This window comes from Condylura cristata, unplaced genomic scaffold, assembly GCF_000260355.1.
Source record: "Condylura cristata isolate star-nosed mole 26May11 unplaced genomic scaffold, ConCri1.0 scaffold00017, whole genome shotgun sequence".
Classification (NCBI taxonomy): domain Eukaryota; kingdom Metazoa; phylum Chordata; class Mammalia; order Eulipotyphla; family Talpidae; genus Condylura; species Condylura cristata.
This window is the reverse complement of record NW_004567118.1, coordinates 36075947-36094380: the sequence shown is the minus strand read 5'-3', so window position 1 is coordinate 36094380 and position 18434 is coordinate 36075947. Positions and strand designations below refer to the sequence as shown.

The 18434-nt window shown below is 41.0% G+C and overlaps 2 protein-coding genes across 3 annotated transcripts in view; one reads left to right on the top strand and one right to left on the bottom strand.

The window, feature by feature from the left end:
* Window positions 1-1877: 1877 nt before the first annotated feature.
* Window positions 1878-9903, bottom strand: SDF2 (stromal cell-derived factor 2). The gene is made up of 3 exons (XM_004684859.2): window positions 9492-9903; window positions 5756-5952; window positions 1878-2584 (listed from the first exon to the last, which is right to left on the bottom strand). Exons 1-3 carry the CDS (start codon window positions 9640-9642, stop codon window positions 2300-2302), a joined length of 633 nt encoding a protein of 210 aa, XP_004684916.1. The 5' UTR covers window positions 9643-9903; the 3' UTR covers window positions 1878-2299.
* Window positions 9904-10019: 116 nt separating this feature from the next.
* SUPT6H (suppressor of Ty 6 homolog (S. cerevisiae)) overlaps window positions 10020-18434 on the top strand; it is a 33630-nt gene continuing 25215 nt past the window's right edge. The window contains exons 1-2 of one of the 2 annotated variants that reach the window (XM_012726309.1): window positions 10023-10120; window positions 15200-15275. The gene's annotated coding sequence lies outside the window, so the exon portion shown is untranslated. Of the gene's footprint in view, window positions 10121-15199; window positions 15276-18434 lie in introns of both variants that reach the window. The other variant, XM_004684858.2, reaches the window with a different exon arrangement.

Below are 18434 nucleotides of genomic sequence, written 5' to 3'. Positions count from 1 at the left end.
GGATGGAGAGGCCGGGGGAACGGACCTCGCGCGGACCGACACAAGCACTCCGCCCCCAGGCGCACCCTTTCGGCGCCCGGAAATGAGGAACTTAGGGTTTGGCAGTGTGCAGAGTCCGAGCCTGTTTCCTGGCTGCTGTGGACCTGCCTGACGTTTCGACTACGGAAAGTTCCACTCTCAAAATATTTCCCCGAGGGAGCTAGAGAATCAGTTTGGCCACTTAAGAACGTAGTTACAGCGGAGGTTATTACTCTGGTTCGGACAAACTCGGCCACCTTACTCCTTAACGACTTGTCTGAAAATTAAGAAAACCAAGCTGCAATTTAAATGGCCCCCCAAAATCCCACCTCATTCCAATCTACAAACGCTGGGATTTTTGCATTTATTGTATACCTTAACCTACTATGTTGGAACCATTCTGGACACTATCTTGAAGTTTTTAGTATCTACTATGTGTATGGCACAAATTGGGCCATGAAGTGTATTGTTCTTGCCCTCGATAACAGTTTATCTGAGAAGTAAACATGAAATAGATAATTGCAAGGCCAACTGTATTTTGCCTGTTCCTTCTGTGAAGGGATTTGGGCTTCCAACTCAAATGTGTGATACTAACCCAGTACAAGCTACAGAAATTATGAGGATTTTAAATAATTACAGAGTATTTCATGTCTTTTTGCTCTTAAATCCTAATCTCCATAGCATCCTTCAAGATTTCGATTGGAAACTCGCCATTCTTTCTGATAAAGTACCAGGAAACCCTAGGTTTCCTTTAGTATCTAGTTTTCTTTTGAGTCATTTCTCAAGGGCTCCCCCAATGTTTCAAGGTCCTATTTGTCTCTCAAGTTCCCTAGCGGTTATCCTTGTAATCTGCAGCTTCCGGTCAGGGTTATGCTGTCTGTGAACACTAACAGAAATCATAGCAACTCAGCTGACAACTACCCAGCCCAAGGTTACCTTGCAACACCTACCTCTCCCTGTACTTATTCATCTTGTCCTGTTTTATTTAGTGGACTCTCATTTTGCCATGTTACCTCCCTGTTCTCGGCTTTCTCAATAGCCTGAAATGTTGATTTTATCCTTTGTCTAAAGAGCTCTCCAAAGATCAAGGAAATCGAAATTCATGGCCTCAGATTTACTGGGCAAATCTTTGTTAAAGAGAGCAAAGTCTTTAATGTCATTAGTCGAGTCCTAGCACAAAGCTGATATCCTCATATGTTCAATGTTAACCCCCCCCAAAAAAGTGGGGGTAGTATCTGGAAGTTTCTAAAAATAAAAAGGTCTGCTAATCACTGACATTCCAGCAGATGGCAGGCACCTTAGTCACTACCACCATGTTTGAAAGATACAGGCGTGAACTTGCTGCAATTCATCAGCAGATGGCAAGAAATAAGAGGAACAGAATGATCAAAAAGGCTTTTTAACCCTTTTTATAAAGCTATTCCTAATTTATCAAAATAAAGAGAACTTATCTTTATTTACTAGTTCTCAGGATTCAAGCAGTTACTTTTCAGTAAATACACTACCTGTATCTGTGAAAATTAACAGAGGTAAGATCAATAATTTAGTGTCTATTTAGTATCAGGAGTAAATGTTGATTCCTCTTTTTATCCCCACAACTTCTCAACTCTTAAGTAACAGATACAGAATGAAACATTTCATTGGCTATTTATTAAGTTACATTCTTTTGAGGGTCATAATTAGGCATAAATCTAGTAAAACTGGGGTGTTGAGGGCTCAAAGAGAAAAGGTTAGATATATGTATCTTAAGAACCTATACCAAAGGTGTCCAGTATCTCAAAAGAGTGATAGCAACGACTCTTAGTACTCAAGGATTAATCAGTCTATGAAAATATTGCACCTAATAAATAACAACACGATGACCAGCAATTAAATTCTTTATCATTTTGTAGGGGGAAAAAATTGGGGAAAAGTCACACATCAGTAATCAATGATGTCAAGCTTCCAAGACATAAAAATATTCCTGTTTTAGAAGGGATGTCTCCCTCAGTTTCTGTTTAATCAATATGAATAAAAAGCAGCTGCTCCTTTATCAGCAAAAAACTGACCCATGTCTGGAAAGACAATCTGTACTCAGAAAAAACTAACCCAAGGCGGGAAGACCAATCAATTCAAGTGTGAAGAGCTGAAGCTTCCAAACACAGCCAGTTTTCTGCCATGCATCTTCATCTCAGTGATGACATAGCCACTTCCCAAGAAAGCTGTGGCAGGGACCCCAGCATGAAGGAGCAGCAGAAGTCTATGAACACTGTATGGTGACAGTGGCTCACAGCCTCCAGACTCATAGCTCTGTGTGGTGGGCTTCTTTCAACAATTCACTAGGCTTCATGAAGATGCCTTCCATAGCTTTCCAGTAGTTGTTCTGGCTTGGCTGGGCCATACCATGCACCTCTTTTTGCCCATTGATGGGTCGACCGTATTGTTCTCCCGTGACAGACAGCAGAACATCTGTGGAGGAATGCTTGAACCGCACTTCACCATCCCTAACCCAGTAGGGCCCATTACAGAGCACTGTCCAGTCATCCAGATAATCACCTTCTCCTTCCTCACCAAAAGCACTCACTTCCTGGAATACACAAATGATAGCAACATTAGTATGGCTGACATAGACTTGGAAAGGGAAAAGAGGAAATGGGAAGAATATGGTTATATAAAAGTGAAAAATAAGATTTTTCCAGTGTTGTTTGGAAAAAATATATACTGTGGGAAAAAAATATACTGTGTAAAAAGATGAAAAGGACATGAAATTAGCTGCCAGAAGATTGTGGTCCAGACACTTATTTTACAAATAAGCCTATATTGACTTCTGTGTTTTACTTTAATTGTCAAATACTTTATAACTCTTGTTATTTGACTTTATTTCCTGACTCTTCCCTTTACAAGAGTGATAGCAATGACTCTTAATACTCAAGGATTAATCAGTCAATGAAAATATTGCACCTAATAAATAAGTGATAAAAAACACAAGTTGGAAAGGAGATAAGCTCTGAAGACAGCAGACCTTTAATCTCAGCTCAATCCCTTCTTGTATCTCAAGTCTTCTTTTTCTTCCCTATAAAATGGTGAAAATAGGGGTCTCGTTGCTGGTGCAAGGGGTTAAGTCTCAGCACTATGAAGCTATCTGTAGCCACTGCAACAAAGGTTTGCTCCCCAGCCAGGGAACTGGCCCACACTGCACAACAGATCCCTCCTATCTTGCCCGCTGCTCCCTTCATTAGTAGGAATTTCAGTGATCCACCTGTTCTGCTTCCCACTCTGTCTCTGATGAATCTTCTCACGCTCTCACCCCAGTTCTTCCATGTAAAACTTAATCAAATCTTAAAAAATAATAAAATGAGGGCCCTCCCTGGTGGCGCAGCGGGTTAAAGCACTGCACTAAGAAGCTTAAGCCACTTCTGCATGAGTTCGATCCCCGCCTGCCCCGGAGGAGATCCACATGGCGTGGCAGACCTCTCCTGACCCACCCACTGCTCCCCTCAGCAGTGTACTTCATTGATCTGCTCCCCACTCTGTCTCTGGTGAATCCTCTCACCCTCCGCATCTCTGGCCTGTACCCCAGTTCTGTATGAATAAATATTTTTTTAAAAATGTTTAAAAAAATAATAAAATGATAGAAAGATCACTTTATAGACTAATTGTGAGAGTTAAGTGAAATAACAAGTATTAATTATGCAAAATACACCAGTGTACCGTCAATTCTTCCTCAGATCCTATTCCCCTTGAGGCCAAATATTCAAAGTTTTTATTACAATAACAAAATTACTGATTATTTCAGAAAAATGTAATTTACAAATTTATCACTTTAATTTTAGATGATGAAAATCAGTCATTTGGAAAAGGAGTATGAATAAAGAAAAAATGCACTACACATAAGGGTAAAGGTCAACAATGTGATACTACTATACTTGCATACCAAAACCGAATTAAGTAAATGGATGACAGTGCTAGGAGCTAAATAGCTCAGTGTTAACTGTGGGAATTTACAAATAAGCTCACAGGAAGCTAGAATAAGTTATGTGGCAAAGGCTTATAGTTGGAAACATCAGTTAAAAACTCATGTTTATAGACACCGATGGTTATACATATAAACATTTATAGGTATGGTGTATAAATACATATGTTAGTATATACACATTTATTCCTTTGCTTTGTTAGGTGAGAGAGCCTAAAAGAAACCACATCCCAATAGTAACAAGCTCAGGTAGGGTCCAGATCTTGGTTTCCAATATGTCTCTCCAATAAAAGCAGGGCTCCTTGAAAAAATAGCTCATTCTAAAACTAAGGCAAAACACATATAAAATAAAGTTGGAAGTTATTAGTGTCAGAAAGTAAGGAAGTGTTCCGTATCAATGACAGGACTATGTTAAATAGACACAGGAGACAACTAAAAGGGCTCCCACATCCAAAGTTACAATAATTTGTACATCAAAGTCAGGACAGTGGTATCAGATTACAAGTAGAAAGTAAATATTCATGAATCCATAACTATATAAATAAATGACTGAATAGAGAAAAGACAAATCTCCTATGCAGTATTTTTACTAAAGTATTTTTAATACTCTATCCTAAAGAAGGGGGAGCTGTGCAGTGACTTCCTTCCAAAGAGAACAGTGTTGAAAGGTGAAAAACAAAGTAACTTTATAGGAGAATCCTGTTAAGCATTACTTCAGCCAGGTCATCAACATCAACCAGAACAAATCATATAGGTAGTATGTACACTTTTTCTTTTTTAACTGATTTATTTATATATACAAGAACCGGGGTACAGGCCATAGGTAGGAGGAAGAAGAGGATAACCAAGAGACAGTGGGGAACAGAACAGGCAGAGTGCCTGAAATACACTGCTGAGGGGAACAGTGGGCGAGACAGAAGAGGTCTGCCTCGCTGGCCAGGGATCTAACTTGTGGTGGGGTGGCTGTGGATAGCATCATAGTGCTGTGCTTTAACCCCTTGCACCACCAGGTAGGTCCCAGTAGTACGTATACTTGATTCAATGTAATGACGATGACATTTCACCCCAATCCAATCTAATCTTGAGGAAAATACCAAATTCCAATAGAGGTGCATCCCATAATATACCTGACCAACATTCTCAAGACTATCAAGATCATCCAAAAACAAGGAGAATCTGAGAAATCACTGCCAGAGAAGGGCAATGGAGACATGACAACTAAATGTAATATGGTTCCCCAGAAGGGATCCTGAAGCAGGTAAGAGTAATTAGAAATCAGAATGAACTATGAACTTCAGCTGATAATAATTTATCAATAATACTTTATTAATTGTAGCAAATTTACCACACTAACTTAAAGATCTTAATAGGAAAAACTGTATGCAACCTGGGGCTACCCCCAGAAAACAGTCACATCTCCTGAAAACTCAAGGTTTAAAGGTGGCACTTTGTTCATTTTCTAATGTGGCTAAAAAATGCTTTTTTTTTTTTTTTAAACACTGGGTTAATTTGTTGCAAGATTTATCAGTATAATATGTTATGCCAACATATATCTATTGTATCCTTTTTCCTCATGACTTGATCCAAATATGAAATGGCCTTGATCTCCATCTTGACCAGAAACAATTTCCTTAACACTTCAGAGAAAAAGTAATTTCTCTAGGCAGGTCTGCACAAAAGTGAATCTGTATACCTGGAAAAGAAAGGACTAGGAATCAAGATAGCACACAATGACTCAACCAAGTAATGCACAGAGCAACAATGACCCACAGGATGTCACTTCACCTGGTTTCCAGAAAGAGGTGAGGTAAAGTGGTGACTATGGAGATTTCGGCCAGTATTGACATGTGTGAGCCTGATGGGCTGGCCACATTTGATAGGGGTTCCCCTCTCACATACTGTGGCAGTCTTCCCCCGTATCCTCCAGTAGCTGTTGCTGTCATCCACAGAGGTTACACCTGTCACTGATTGTTGCCCACTACCTGCAATCATTAAAAAAAAAAAAAAAAAAAAGAGGGTTAATTCAATCTGATTCCTCTCCTTTTTTTATGGCCACTAATGTACCCTGTGTCATAAAATACATCTGGTAGGGTAAGAAGAAAGCCCTATGTTTGCTAATATTCATACAGTTTTGCAAACCAATGCTTCCTCATTAAATATAGCTTAAAAATATTTATAAAAATCAAAAAAAAAAAAAAAAAAAGAGGGTTAATTCAATCTGATTCCTCTCCTTTTTTTATGGCCACTAATGTACCCTGTGTCATAAAATACATCTGGTAGGGTAAGAAGAAAGCCCTATGTTTGCTAATATTTTCCTTCTACCACATAAAAACTAAATGTATTTTTAATTATTAGTTAACTGTATAATAAACTATAATAAGGCACACAAAATATCTGAATATTTCAACAACTTGCATTAAAAGGCTCTAAATATGGGCCCTCCCTGGTGGCACAGTGGGTTAAAACACAGCACTAAGAAGCTAAAGAAACTTCTGCATGAGCTCGATCCCCACCTGCCCTGGGGTGACCCACATGGTGCAGCAGACCTCTCCTGACCCGCCAGCTGCTCCCCTCAGCAGTACTTCATCAGTCAGCCTGCTCTGCTCCCCACTCTGTCTCTGATGAATCCTCTTACTGCCCCTATACCTCTGGCCTGTACCCCAGTTCTGTATGAATAAATGAAATCTTTAAAAAAAAAAAAAAAGGCTCTAAATAAACGAACATCAGATTTTTTGAAGCATAAGCAGTATTTACCTGTATATACATCAGCCTACATAGCCCCCATTATGTCAAGTATAATATACGATAAAATTCTAACATATTTGTAATATTATTTAATGTTTACTATGTATTAGTCAAAATTTTATCAACTTTCATATGGGACATTTTTGCTGTCAACTTTAATCCAAGCAGTGATTAGCAACTTCCAAATTCCTTAAGTGACCTATCAATATAACATAAAATCATTCTTAAGTCACACAAATTTAGTTAGTACTGCCTTAAGTGGATTATCTTGGCAGGTTAAAAAGTGCTATGTTAAACATGTAGCATGACTTAAAAAATAAGGAAAATACACAGATAATTCGCCTCAACATTCTTATTTGACGCATATATCTATTCTCTGAGGTAGATATTATAACACTCAATTTATACTGCAGTGTTAGAAAGCCTGAATAGAATGCCCAAGGCAACACAGACCCAAATAACAGTACTATGTATTGAACAAAGGCAGCCCACTCTAGGATGCATACTCTAACTACCCTACCATGGGCTTCCACAAAGCTTTATTCGGTCAAGTTATCCCCAAAAGACCATTACCCAATTCTTTGAAGGCATTCCATATTTTCCAGATACTTCCCTTGGATTCTCTCCCTTGTTTCTGCTAGCTTTGCCTTCAGTCCCTTGGTCCTGCCTAACCAATCTTTTGACCAAACTTCCCTTTTACCACTGAGCCCTTTTACCACCCTTGTACTGTGTCATGTGGATGAATGTCTGTAACTAAACTATTAGCTTCTTTCTATTGTTTCTTCCATTCAGCTCATAATGCTGTTACAGCTTGAAAAGAAAAAGAAGAAAAGTAAGCTAACTCTCCTTACTTCTGGTTACTGCCTTGTAATTCCCTTGATCCTTATTATTATGCCTCACTAAATCTCGTTCTACACTTTTTAAATTTCTAATCAACCCTCTACTTTCTCCCCCATCCTTAAACTTTAGAATTACACAGAGTTCTAGCCCTGGTCTTAGTTGTTAAGGTCAGGATAAAGCACATGCGTGTGTGTACACATATATATAGTCTTTTGTGTGTATGTGTACACATGCATATATAAAGACTTTTTTATTTATGCATACAAGAGCCAGGGTATAGGCCAGAGATGTGGGGGATGGAGGTAAGAGGATTCCCCAGAGACAGCGAAGGGAGTAGAACAGGTGGATTGACTGAAATACACTGCTGAAGGGAGTGGCAGCCGAGACAGCCACTATGCCATGTGGATCAAACTCTGTGCTGCAGTGGCTGCTTCATAGCACTGAGACTTAACCCCTTGTGTCACCAGGGAGGCCCAGAGCATGTATTTTTAACAAGTTTTTCAAGTGATGCAAATTGACAGAGGTTGAAACTACAATTCAGCCAGGGCAATCTCATTTACTCTTCTCCCATCTTCAACCTTATAACGTTGCTGTACTTAACTCTGTGTCTCAGGCTCAGTACAGAGCTTTCTTCTGCGTTCAGAATAAACCTTATATCTCAAATCTGCTGTCCATCAGGAACATCTGAAGAACTATTTAAACCTGCAGATTCTTACTGGCAGGCATCTCTCCACCCATATTATGATTTAGTAGATTCAAAGTAGGAAGCTAGGTTAAATTAAAAAGTATTAAGCCTAGGACATAGATGTTCACTGGATGACTGCTACGATAATTAGGCCATCCCAGCAATGACAACTCAGTTTCTTTCCTTGTCTAATTGTGGTCAGAAAGGTTTGGAAATCAGCAACCAGAGACCAGCCCCATCTAAATGAACACCTTCTCTTAGCTAACAGAGCATCAACCATCCAAGACAGAAACCTAGCAGTCATCGTAGATGCCTCTCACAATTCACTAGCTGAATTTTTGTTTGTTTTTCTTGGTCTGTTCTTGTTTTGTTGCAACTTGCTGACTAGCTCACTACCATTAACTTCTAAGATTAAGTGTGCGGCAGGAGCTCATTAAATCTATGCTGAATGACTGAACCCACAAACTAAGCATTTTTAACAATCACGTTAAAAAGTCCTCTGATGGGCCTTCCCTGGTGGAGCAGAGTGTTAAAGCACAGCACTAAGAAGCTAAAGCCACTGCAGCATGAGTTTGATCCCCGCCTTGGAGGTGACCCACATGACATAGCAGACCTCTCCTGAACCCACCAGCTGCTCCCCTCAGCAATGTACTTCGTAGATCTGCCTGTACTGCTCCCCACTCTGTCTCTTGTGAATCCTCTCACTACCCCTGCACCTCTGGCCTGCACCCCAGTTCTGTATGAATAAGTAAATAAATCTTTTTCTTTTAAGTGCTCTGAGCAGATTCCACTTCAATTCCAGCAAGTACTTAGTTTAAGTTCTTTACAAGAAGATAACAGCTTCTATGAAGAAAGGCCAAAGGAATTAGGCACTGGGTAGTGCCAGCCTGGAGAAGCTGAGAGCAGTTAGCTTTGTCCCTGGACAGTTCTGAATCAAAACCCTCTCTGTCATTTCCTAACTTCAAGCACGTACTTCATTTCTGAAGTTTGTTTCTTCGCCTGTTAAGTGGCAATACTACTATCTGTCTCGCAGGAATATTACAAGTGGGATGAAAACGCGTATATAATGCGCCTGCTCGCCAGACAGAAGCTGGTCTTATACTTAGGATACCTGAGGTCCACCTGTAAACCTGGCACTTCTCCCCGCCTCTCACCACTCAGATCACTCACACCACTCACATTTTGCTCAGGCCCCGCCCTCTCTCGAGCCTTCCAGGCCTTCCCAGCCCACCCGAACTCGAGTGGCAGTACCTGACCCATAGCGCACGTCGTGTGAGTGCAGTCGCACGTTGTGGCGCGTATTGAGTAGCTTCACCACAGAGCCGCACGTTACCACAGCCACATTGGAGGCTCCTACAACACTCCATAGACCCCCGAACAACAGTAACGGTACCACAGCCATCGCGGCAGCTTCGCCGAGCCCCTACCTAATCGTCGCGGAGAACGCGGCCCCTCCCCGGAAACGGAAACTACAAGCGGAACCACAGAGATGAGGAAATGAAGAAGTCCTAGTCTGGTCTTTATGGTCCCTTCGGCTAGAGCGGCCTGAGGAACCGACTACCCGGGTTGCTTTCGATTCCTTCGCTCTGTTCCCGGGACTCTGACGGCTGCCTTCCGAACCGCTTCAGCCATTTTTCGCACCACCGTTCGCCCGGACAAAACCCCGAGGGCTGGGTAGGCAAAGAGCAAAAAAGTGATCCGCCCACTCCCGGTGACAGGGAGCCGGAAGTGACGTAGCACGTTTGACGCAGCAGCGGCGGCCCTGGCGGCGGAGGGACCGTGCGGTGGGTCCGTACTACCCTTTCCCAGTCTCGGTTCGGCGACTCCATTTTCCTCGGTGGGGGCTTAGAGCAACCGGAGAAGCGACTGGGTTCAGGCAGGTAAAGTTCAGACTGGGGAGCGTGTTCTTCGAATGGGTCGGGTGGGGGATCGGGCTCCAAGGGCCTGGTCCCTTAGGGGACTAGGCACTGGGGAGCAGTATGCGGGAAGAAGGGGGGGGCGTCCTTCCCTGTTCTGTGAGGGAGGAGGAAAGCGGGGTAGTTGCTCAGAGATTAAAGGTGTTTCCCAAACCTGGCACCCGGAGCCAGTGAATTGGGCGTCATATTGTATCAGCAGGCTTTCTAGGATCCGGTCCTCGCAGGTCCTGAAACTGGGCCACGCGAGTGGAAAGGACTTAGGGCTTCTGAGTCGGGATCAGTTGATCGAGTTATTTGTTGTGGGGATGTGAGACCTGTGAAACTTTCAGTAGCTCTCCCTTGAGGCTAGAGGACTATGCCAAATTGCACCTTTTCCCATATTGTCAAATTAGAACTTTCTGTAGGTTGCCATATCCATCAAACGCCTTCCACAAACATTGAATAGGTTATAAAGTCAAAATTATATTCTTAAAATTTCTGCCTTTTCTAGCACTCCCCTGAGTTAATTGGAACTCTTCATTTCCCTGGGTTGTTGCAAGGACTGATAGTTATTTTTCTCTATGAGGAGGCCTAAGCACTCTGAAAATATATCCATGGAAATTCACTGTAATATGAAAAGTTGCAAGGAAACGTTAAGTTACACCTATGCTATTAATGAACTCGGAGAATATAAGCAATACTGAATTTGATTTCTTCTGAAAAAAAAAAAACTTAGTTACATTGTTTACCTTAAAGTTTAAACATTTTTTAAGTTACCAGTGTATTGTTTACAAAAGTGTGATTGTTGTTCCATCAACTTTGAATTCGGAGTCCTTTTGTATGACTTACATCTCTTTAGCCAGTTTAAGTCCATTTTTACTCAGCCGCTTTGTGTAATTACTAGATTAGATTAGTTTGGTGTTGTTACTCCCTAAAAGGTTTGAACCTCTTCAAGAGATTAACCACATCAGGAAATGGTGAGCCTAAAGAGGCTCTTGACATTTTACAGTTCTCACTCAGCAGACCTTCCCATGAAGGAAGCTTACCTAGCCTGGTGGAAACATGATGTTTGGAGACAAATTTGCTCCTGTTGTTGTTTTTGGTAAGATTATACACAGTTGGAATCCTGTGTATAATCCTTAGATTCTTTGTCTCCATTGTTTCCCAGTAAAGTCAATCACCAAATCCTATTTAGCCTCCTTATAAATGTATTCTTGGACCCTCCCTAGTGTTAAAGTACAGCACTGTGAAGTGATGCAACACGAGTTCCATCCCTGGCCACGGAGGTCACCCACATGGCACAGCAGACCTCTCCTGTGTCCCCACTAGTCCCCTCAGCAGCGTATTTCAGTGGATCTGCCTGTTCTACTCCCCACTCTGTCTCTGGTGAATCCTCTCACCCTCATTCCTGCACCTCTGGCCTGTACCCCAGTTCTTAAATAAATAAATTTTAAAAGTATATATATAAATTCCCATCAACATGCAAATTATATTCTGGTATCCTCCAAGTCCCCCTTCCTTAGGTCTTGCTTTTTAAAACATTTTCTTTTGTAGTCAGACTTCTACTTGTGCCAACTCAGCTTTCTCTATTTTGATTCATCTTTAGCCTTCACCAGTTTGGCATCTCTTCTGATCACTCCTTTGATAATGTTTTTGTCAAGTCACCAGTGACTTTATCTTGCCAAATACTGTGGATACTTTGTTCTTATCTTCCTCAGCCTCTGAAATATTTAACAGTTTACTCCTTCCTTTGAAACCCTCTTTTCACTTCATTGGCATCTTCTGGATTTTCTTCATATTTCTGTTCCTCAGTTACCTTTCTAGTATTCTGCTCTCTACCTTCAGCTAAATGTAAAGCTTGTTTTTCTGCATGTTTCTTTTAAGTGATCCAATCCTGTGGCTTTAAAATACCATTAATAAGTGGTCAACTCCCAAATTTAAATTCATAGCCCAGCCTTCTCTCATCTGTGTTCCAGAATCAAACAGCTACTTGTTCAGTAGCTTCTTTTGGATGTGTTAGACACCCTAAAGCCAAATAACAGATTTTTGGTTTTCCCATCATCCAAATCTGGTATTCCCCATCTTACTAACTGATACTGTCATCAACATGGTTATCAAAGTCAGACCTCTGGGAATCATCTTGTAGTGTTCTCCATTACCAACTACCCCTCCCCCAAGTCTTTCAGTAAGTTGTATCACTTCTACCTCAAATATATTTTAGAACTCTTATCTCAATCTCCACTGCTTCCCCCTGTCCTGAGCCTCCACTACCTTTGGCCTAGGCTACTGCAGTAGTATCCTCTGTTTTCCCTGCTTCCAGTCAGATTCTCCTCCTGTCTGTTTTCCATATAGACAGATCAGTCAGGTCAGACTATATTGCTTGACTTCCTTAAATGCACTAGTGACTTTCTATGGCATTTGTAGCCCATTTGAACAGACCTTTCGTCTCTCACATTCTGCGACCTTCACTCTCTTGTCACACCGACTTTAGGACATCAACTACCATGTGCCAAATTTTTACCTACCTTTCCCCTCAGCAACTTCTCCCTATGTTCTGCGTGCCACATCCTACCTATCTGCATACCAGTCCATTCTTGACTTGTCAGTCTAAACTCACTCCCTGAGAGGTGAGGATGTTTATTTCCTTTTTAGCACTTATAGCAAGGTTTGTTTTGTTTATGGCCTGTCTCCTGCACCAGGATTTGTGTATCCTAGAGCAAGGACTTTGTTCATAATTGCCCAGCATGTAGTAGGCCCTTATTCAATATTTATTTAATTAGCAGGTAAATAAAGTCAATTCCATGTTTAAAACCCTGCAGTGGTCATGGCTTCCCAGCACCTTTAGGATAGAGTTCAAAATCCTTAACTTGTCCTGCAGAGATTCTTAGGACTTCACCTCCAACTCATCATGAACCCCTCTCTCTTCCCAGTCAAATTAACCCTTACTGTTCCTGCCACAAAGTTCCCTGGCCTTTTTGCTGGGAGTGCTCTTCTCTAACATCACCACTCTCTTCCCCATGCCAGCTCTTCTTCTGGCTGTTTCCTCTTCACTCTTAAGATCTTAAATTAAAGTCAGTGCCTCAAAACCAAGGGAGGTTGCCAATGGTAGGCTCCATGGTACCTTTGTCATCTTTAAAGACCTCCGTACTTCTAAATCAGAGGTCACCAAACTAAGGCTTTGGGGTCAAAATAGGCTACTCTCATTCATGTACGTATAGTCTATGGCTGCTTTGTGCTAAATATCTGACTCTCTGTAGTTAACAACTCTTGTACTAGAGCAGGAGTGATATATTCCCCTGTGTTGGAGGATGCTAGATCTGGTGTACAGAGTAAGTCATTGATGTTGATAGGTTCTTGGAGCTATTAAGTGAAAACAAAATGTCATGAAGCCAGATCTTAAATAACATCTTGTCTTTTTTTTCTAAGTTTACTGGGATTACTTTTTTAATCAACATTATAATGAAATGTTGAACTATATATATTATGCAACAACCTGCTGTGTTTCAGTTTCTTCCTATTTTGTCTTAGCACCTTGTTGTAAGTGCTAAGAAGGAAATAAATATCCTTACCTCAGAAAGTGTAATAAGTACTATGAAAGTACTTATTATATTAACCATTATTAATAATAATGCCTTTTATACCCTGGCATTAAGATTCTAAGTCTTAGTTCCTATAATGTAGTGTGCATGTTAAAATGATAGGTAAAATCATTTTTTCTGTATTTTTAACATCTTGATTTCTAGTGATTAGGATTTTTAAGAAATATTTATTCATTCATGCATACAAGAATGGGTATAGGCCAGAGGGTAGGAGGTGAGGGGATTAATCAGAGACAGAGTGGGCAAAAGAACAGGTGGATTGATCAAAATACACTGCTGAGGGGAGCAGCAGGCAAGATTGGATTGTGCCATGTGGGTCAGCTCCCTGGCCAAGGATCAAACTGTTGCTGTAGTGGCTGTGGATAGCTTCATAGTGCTGCACTTTAACCCCTTGCACCACCAGGGAGGCCCCATTAGGATTTTTCCATAATCCCAGATTTATAAGAAATTATCTTAAATGGATGCTGAATACTTCTGTTTATTCAACTTTTTAAATTTTGGGATTCTAAATTGGGTACTCACTCCTGAACACCTTTGGATAGTTCTAGGCTCATGGAATACCAGATGTCTTGTAATTTAAACTCCACACTAGATTCTGGGGCTATTCTACCCAAACCACTAGGTCCTTTCAAACCTGAGCTTTTACTCATGCCACCTTTTTCCAGGCCATAGTTTTGACTCCTCAACTGAGGCATAACCTTTTATGATGTTTCTCTAGCTTCTTTTCACATCGTTCCCAAAGTCCTGGTATGTAACTGTAGTGGAATACCTGTTGTGCTTTGTCATACTTTATAAGTTTTTCGAGATGGATTGTGACCTTCACCCAGGTAAAAAGCATATGTCATTCATTTTTAGATTTTGTGTCCCCAAATCCCAACACAGCTTGACCCTTAAAAAACAACAACAAAACAGTAAATGTTAATCGATGCTGCCAGTGGAGGGAATTAACAGGTCTCCCTTTTTTGCTCTGGTCTCCTTTTAATTGCCTCCTGCATCATTTTGTTCAAAGGGAGGGATGCGAAGCACCTCCCCTGTGGCAATCTGATCCCAGCTCCATTCCTCTTCTAGAAAATGTCATGGTAACCGCCAGCATCTTCCTTTGAGCTACATCTTGCAGAGCAGCTGTGCTTCTGCCTGAAGAACCTTCTCCATTCACCACTCTACTCCCATGCTAGACCTGTTCAATAACAAACTTAACTTACAGACTGAATGTGGGGAAATTTTTAAAAATAAGCACTAAATACACTTTATCAGGCTCATCTCAGATTTCATGTGTTACTAATAATCTTATAAATGATGTTTTTGTTCTGCAGTAGTTGGGTTTGCCAATCTCAGCAACAGCCTCTGTACATTAGCTGCCACATGTTGCAGCATGTCACTTTTTTAACTGGTAGTCTTGGCAGTCTTGATCTGGATTGGAGGCATTCCCCAGTTATAACACAGCATGCATTTTATTGCTAACCAGGGAATGAGAAGAGAGCTACATACAGCACAGAGCACCAGCTGCCCCTGGGACAGAAGAAAGCTGTTGTTCCCATCAGGTAGGCTGGCTGTTTCTCTGTCAAGTAGACTGTGGGGTTCTGGTCTGCAAGAGCTGGCATTTCTGTGAAGATTTGAGTCCTTCAAAGACTGAATCCATGGGTGTGATAGCCTAATTAAAGCAAACTATATGTGGGGGCTGCTGTACCCAAGTGCATTTTTTTTTTAAGATTTATTTATTTATGCATACAGAACTGGGGTACAGGCCAGAGATGCGGAGGGTGAGAAAGGATTCACCAGAGACAGAGAGGATGGCAGAACAGGCAGATCGAGGAAGTACACTGCTGAGGGGAGCAGCGGGCGGGTCAGGAGAGGTCAGCCACACCATGTGGTCACCTCCGGGGCAGGCTGGAGTCGAACTCATGCGGAAGTGGCTTTAGATTCTCAGTGCTGTGCTTTAACCCGCTGCGCCACCAGGGAGGGCCCCCAAATGCATTTTTTTTTTTTAAGATTTATTTATTTATTCATACAGAACTGTGGTATAGGCCAGAGATGCGGAGGGTGAGAGGATTCACCAGAGACAGAGCGGGAAGCAGAACAGGCAGATCGAAGAGTACACTGCTGAGGGGAGCAGCGGGTGGTTCAGGAGAGATCTGCTGCGCCATGTGGATCTCCTCCAGGGCATTCGGGGATCGAGCTCATGCTTCTTAGCGCTGTGCTTTAACCCTCTGCACCACCAGGGAGGGCCCCAAATGCATTTTTAATGGTTCAGTTCAAAGCTGGGGGCAGCAGTGTCACCATTAAAAGTAGAATCCCACATATAATTGGCAGAAGTTTTAAGTACTCACTTTTGGCAGAACTCAAGCTAATCATTGATGATATTGATCTTGAGGGGGTGGCATCACTCTAACCCCCAAGGCTTCTTGTATCTCCACCCAGCAGGGCTTATGTGACAGACCTGGTAGCCTGACTTTCAGACTTCTTGATCTCAGGGCCTTTTTACACTCTAAAATAATGATCCCCAAAATATTTTCTTTTCTTTTCTTTTTAAAGATCTGTCTATTTGTTTGTTTATGCATGCATGCATGCATGCATACATATAGGAACTGGGGTACAGGCCAGAGGTGCAGGGAGGTGAGAAGATTCACCAGAAATAGGGTGGGGAGCAGAAAAGGCAGATCTGAAATACACTGCTGAGGGGCACAGCAGGTGAGACAGAAGAGGTCTTCTGGGCCATGTGGGTCAGCTCCCTGGCCAGGGATAGAACTTGAGCTGCAGGGGCTGTGGATAGCTTCATTGTGCTGTGTGTGCTTTAATTCCTTATATCACCAGGGAGGGCCCTGAAGATACTTTCTTTGTGTGAGTTATATTTATCAAAGTTTATCAGATTTATATATATATATATATGTATGTTTACAGATGCTTACTGTATTAAAGACTAAAACTGACACATTGATGTATTTAAACGTAATAATCCCACAAAAAGAAAATTATTTTTCTATATATAATTATCAGATCAATACATTATTCACTTTAAACTTAGTCTTGTGTCATTAATCTCAGAAAGCTGAAATAGTACTGGTAAGCCCACTACATTTTGACATAAGTAAAATAAACTTTTTATGAAAAGTGGCTGCAGTCTTCAAAATATAAAAACTTTTGAGAAGAGTAACATTTTATTTTGTTGTTGGCAATTCTTTTGTTTTTTGTTTGGTTTTGTTGGCAAATAAACCTTATGAGATTCTCTGCTTCTGCATGCAAACTGTTTTGATACAACATATAGCATAATCTCTGGAAACCGCCACTTCAACTGTGAGAGGGAGGAGGGGTGGCCTCTGGATCGTACTTTGAGAAGTATTGCTGTAGTAGAAGCAGTTGTGACTCTGGACTCAGAGAGACCTTAACTCGGATCTCAGTTCTTGAGTTGATAGTTATCTCCTTGAAAAAGTGAATTCATCTGTTTTTCCTCCTCTGTTGATGGAGAGAGAGCTGTGCTATAAGTGAGGACACTGTGGGGGTTAGTAGGATATTTAAGTGGAATTTGGTAAGTGTGCAATATATTATGCATTATTACTAAGGATATATTCCTTTTTTCATTGCTTAAAATACGAAGTATAGACCTGTATTAGTTTTAGTTAGGTTTTAGTGTGAGTGTTGCTTCCAATTCTCTTCCTGCACCTGCTCTGAACATATAATATAGAAATTTACTTTATAGTCCTTATATGTTTTCATTTCTCTTTGCCTTTGCTAAACAGTCAACTCCTTTAAAGTAAAGTCTATATTTCTCTTCAAATCTCCCAACTCTTAACATTTAATAAAGTTTGAAAAGATTGGCCTCTGAAATCTCAGCCTAAAATTGAACCTAAAATCATATCATTACCCCTCTCTTTACACCAGAACTCAGTACCTTCATTTTTTTTTTTTCCTTTGAGTTCAATGTTTATGGTATTAGTTGTCATCAGTAAGGTAATTTTCAGGAGAGTCAGAATCACAAAATTTAAGGTCCCATTTAGAGTTTACCTCATTTTAGGTAGCCATTAGCTACCCTCTTCTCTACTGTTCCATCTTTAACTAGGAAAAGGCAACAAAATGAAAATGAACATAATATATGTAACATACAGTTAACAGCTCCTTTTATGTACAGAGCACCTAAAAGGAAGTAGCTTATCTGATACAGAATCACAGGGTGCCTTGTACTAGCTCTCATTGCCATTTATATTTTCATGGTTTTTATTAGCTTTTCAGTTATCTCTAAATGGGGAAAATGGGCATCCACACAATGAACAATAACTCAAAGTAAAGAGTGATACTGAGTTAGCAGTCAACCTCAGAACTGCAAAGTAGAATTTTGATGTTATAATATGTATCATGTGTGCTGTTTTCTTAAATCCTGCTTGAGACCCAGGAAAATGTTACACATAGCATAACCTCTGGAAAATGCCACTGCATGACTGTAAAAGAAAGGAGGGGTGGCCTTCCTTCTTATTCTGGGCTTCCTACTACCATTTCCAGGTTTTATTTTTATTTTTTTAATGCATACAAGAGCTGGGGTGTAGGCCAGAAGTATCAGGGGTGAGAAGATTCACCAGAGACAGAGTGTGGAGCAGAACAGGCAGATCCACTGAAATATACTGCTGAGGGGAGCAGTGGGCGAGACAGGAGAGGTCTGCTGTGCCATGTGACACCAGTTCTGTATGTATAAATAAATAAATCTTTAAAAA